Below are 3,455 nucleotides of genomic sequence, written 5' to 3'. Positions count from 1 at the left end.
TTATCTTTCATGAATTGATAAACGGCAGATGGAATTGATATTAAACCACCGGAAGTATCAAGCAGAATTGACTCATTTGCAATTCTTAGCGCAGACGATGTAAAATGTCTTCGACAATGTAATTTTTGTTCGTATACCATAATTGAAGCGGATTTGAAGGTTGATATGTCGAAATGATCTTCCCGAAAAGTGTGCGAACTTCATTTGCACCGCATCGTACATATTTTGCTGGCTTGCTTCTAAAATTGTACACACCGTACGCGCGCTCTAGAAAGCAACTAATAGCCTCTATACCCTTCACTGCTTCTCTCTATTCTAATGCTTTTTGATAAACTATATTTTTAGTTTTATGTTCTGGCGCATAAATAAATAATGTTGATGGTTTTCCGACACGGGAATAGGCGACATATAATTGGCCATGTGCAAAACATGGATTTTCTAGGTTGATGCCACATACACTTAGTGACTGCCCTTGCGATTTATTTATTGACATTGCAAATGCAAGCCGCACTGGAAACTGTAAACGTTTAAAGCTGAATGGTATGTCGTTCGGTATCATAGGGATGCGTGGGATTAAAACATCTTCGCCTTTGTACTTCCCTTTCAAAATTGTGGCTTCGATGACGTTGTTCAATAATTTCTTCACCGCAAGCCGGGTACCATTACACAGACGTGGCGGGTTTATGTTCCGTAACATAATAATTACTGATCCGATTTTTAATTGCAGATTATGAGGTGGTAAGCCGGGCAATTCCAGCGAATTTAAAAATTCTGTTGGATAATTGACAACTTCATCTTCATTAGTAATGGAATCAACTGATTTGTAATTCTTCAATTCGCCAGCTATTTTCTCTTGAATATGAAAATTCATTTCATTCACATCAACATTTTTTGCGGCCAATATAACACGTTCGCTTAACCAAATGTGATTTACGTAATTTTGAGCAATGTTTGGGAAAACCATCTCCATGAGTTCGGTCTTTGATTCACAAAAGTTACAAAAATTGGTAGGGAATGTAATGTATCCAGATGATGTATCAACAGCAATAATACCATTACCAATATCGAGCAGTTGTTTGGAAAACACTTTTCCAGACTGGTCTTCCTGTAATTCGACTCTCATGTTTATACTTAATTTAAGTGTTTTAATGTATTTCCATAAAATGGACGACTTCAAACAGGCATTCAGTTCATCAGCTGGCGTTGAGCGTGGAACAACTGGCAATATTTGTCGAAAATCACCTGCCAATAGTATCATTGCACCACCAAACCGGTTTTTGTTATTTCGTAAATCTTGCATCGAGCGATCTAATGCCTCCAAAGATTTTTTGTGTGCCATCGTACATTCATCCCAAATGATCAGTCTTGTTTGCTGCAGCACTTTGGCCATCGCAGAATTCCTCGAAAGGTTGCAAGTTGGAGTTTCATTAATTTGAAGGTTTAACGGCAGTTTGAGAGCTGACTGAGCTGTTCGACCGCCTTCCAACAATGTAGCTGCAATACCTGATGAAGCTAGGGCTAGTGCAATTCCATTTTGCGACCGAATTGTTGCCAAAATCAATGATAACAAAAAAGTTTTCCCAGTTCCACCGGGAGCATCTAAAAAATAAAATCCGCCAGTTCCATCGTTCACTACTTTCATGAGCGTATCGTAAGCATATTTTTGTTGTTGATTTAAAAGGAGAACTGTTCTATCAACCATTTCTCGTAATGTTTCGGAATCGTATTGGGCTTCGCGTCTGAATTCTTGATCAAATGAGTCGAACATTGGACGATTGGATCCTATCATTCCTATTTGAATTAATACTTTGTTGGTAAGCATCAAGCACATGTCCTCAATTAAAATTAATGCTTCATTGTGAATTTCTTCGTTCATTTGCAAATCTGCATTCGATGTTCTAAGACGCATCTGATGCAATATATCTTCCGCCATATGATCTTTGTATTTATGCCATAAATCAGTCGGTGCTGATGGGAAGCATGTAGATAAAATTATAGAAAATAATGTTCGTATTTGTTTAGCATTTGACGAAATCACAGCATCTTCAAGAGTCTGGTCCCAATGAGTGTCATTCTCTAACAATCCCAAATGTTGACAGGCTTCTCTGTATGTGTCACACAATACACCATTAACAGTTCGCAGATGTTGGAATGATGTTGGACCACGAACTAACAATAAACGCAAATAAAAACACTCGTCTTGACTGGGATGGACTGCATAAATACGGCCTAGTGCATCGGTGGAAAATACTTGTGGGTAATCTGAAACTGGCTGTCCTCGTTTTCGTCGTTGAAATTTTTTAGATGATTGATTCCAGATATAATATCTTGGCATTTCGGAATAAAGTAGCGTTCTGGCAAAATCATCATTCTAGCACATTTCAAAGAAGCTGGTTAATGTTGTCGATGGTGGCCTGTCAACTCGTTGTAATACGTTTGCATCTGTAAAATACACCCGTTGACCATTTTCCAAATGTACGACCAAGTGAACAACAGTAGGATGTCGTTCATGTATTAGAAACGAAAATATACGCCACATGCCTTCGTTACTACTAACATAGCGGCCCATTTGATATTGAGTGACTTCATCATTTGAATTTTCGGCAGCAACTCCGAAGACAGCCATGTCACTACCTTTGTTCACGTACTTGCAAATATATTTAATAGATTTTACGGAATGGCAAAATTCGACGTTTATGTGTGCTTTATATGCCTTGCAGAGTAATGGCGAAAACGGAACAACCCAACGATTATCAACTTCAATGTCCTGTCGATTTACTTTGACTATTGTTGACTTTCCATTGTCATCAATGGATCGGCGGCGATAAAGTGCACAGTAGCCTTCCATGGCAGTTTTAGGTAGCAGGCTTTACCAAGTATTGGAGCACTTTGTAAACACATCTACACAACACTGGCTCAACATATTTTGCATCAGCTATATGGTTGAAAAACTAAATAAAGTTGTTTGCCATTATACTTATATACCTTGAAAGTAGGCATAAAATTGTCTCCAATAACTTTTTGTTGCGCCAAATGATGCTTTATATCTTTTGAAAGCAATTATTGTATTGCTGGATATGAGTCAAAAAATGATTAGAATCTGGCCCATTTCCGGAAACCAATGAATGTAGTGGCTCTGGTGGTGGTACCAATGGCGTCAATTTGACTTGGCCGCTGGCGCAACACAATCCAGGGGCTTCATTTCTGAATTTCAATGCATTGCAATGTGGACATACAATATTCATTGGTCCAATAGCAACAATTTGCTCTGAACTGTAATCAATTGCCACATTATAGCAGAATGCAGCTCTGTGGGGATTAAACGCAACATTTCTTTGTTGATTTTGATTTCTTTGTAGTTCATTCCTTTGATTTGTTCTTATATTTCTTTGACTTGCCGTATTTCGAATTCTGCGGCCTAAGTTTGTACGTCTGGTGGGTGGCATTGTTAAAAA

The 3,455-nt window shown here is 38.3% G+C and overlaps 1 protein-coding gene across 1 annotated transcript; it reads right to left on the bottom strand.

The window, feature by feature from the left end:
* Positions 1 to 527: 527 nt before the first annotated feature.
* Positions 528 to 2,626, bottom strand: LOC126755726 (ATP-dependent DNA helicase pif1-like). Its single transcript, XM_050468470.1, has 3 exons — positions 2,542 to 2,626; positions 707 to 1,968; positions 528 to 533 (listed from the first exon to the last, which is right to left on the bottom strand). The coding sequence occupies exons 1-3, from the start codon at positions 2,624 to 2,626 to the stop codon at positions 528 to 530; spliced, it is 1,353 nt and encodes a 450-aa protein (XP_050324427.1).
* Between the last annotated feature and the right edge of the window lie 829 nt (positions 2,627 to 3,455).

This window comes from Bactrocera neohumeralis, chromosome 4, assembly GCF_024586455.1.
Source record: "Bactrocera neohumeralis isolate Rockhampton chromosome 4, APGP_CSIRO_Bneo_wtdbg2-racon-allhic-juicebox.fasta_v2, whole genome shotgun sequence".
NCBI classification, from domain to species: domain Eukaryota; kingdom Metazoa; phylum Arthropoda; class Insecta; order Diptera; family Tephritidae; genus Bactrocera; species Bactrocera neohumeralis.
The sequence above is the reverse complement of the archived record's forward strand: the minus strand, read 5'-3'. Positions and strand labels throughout refer to the sequence as shown.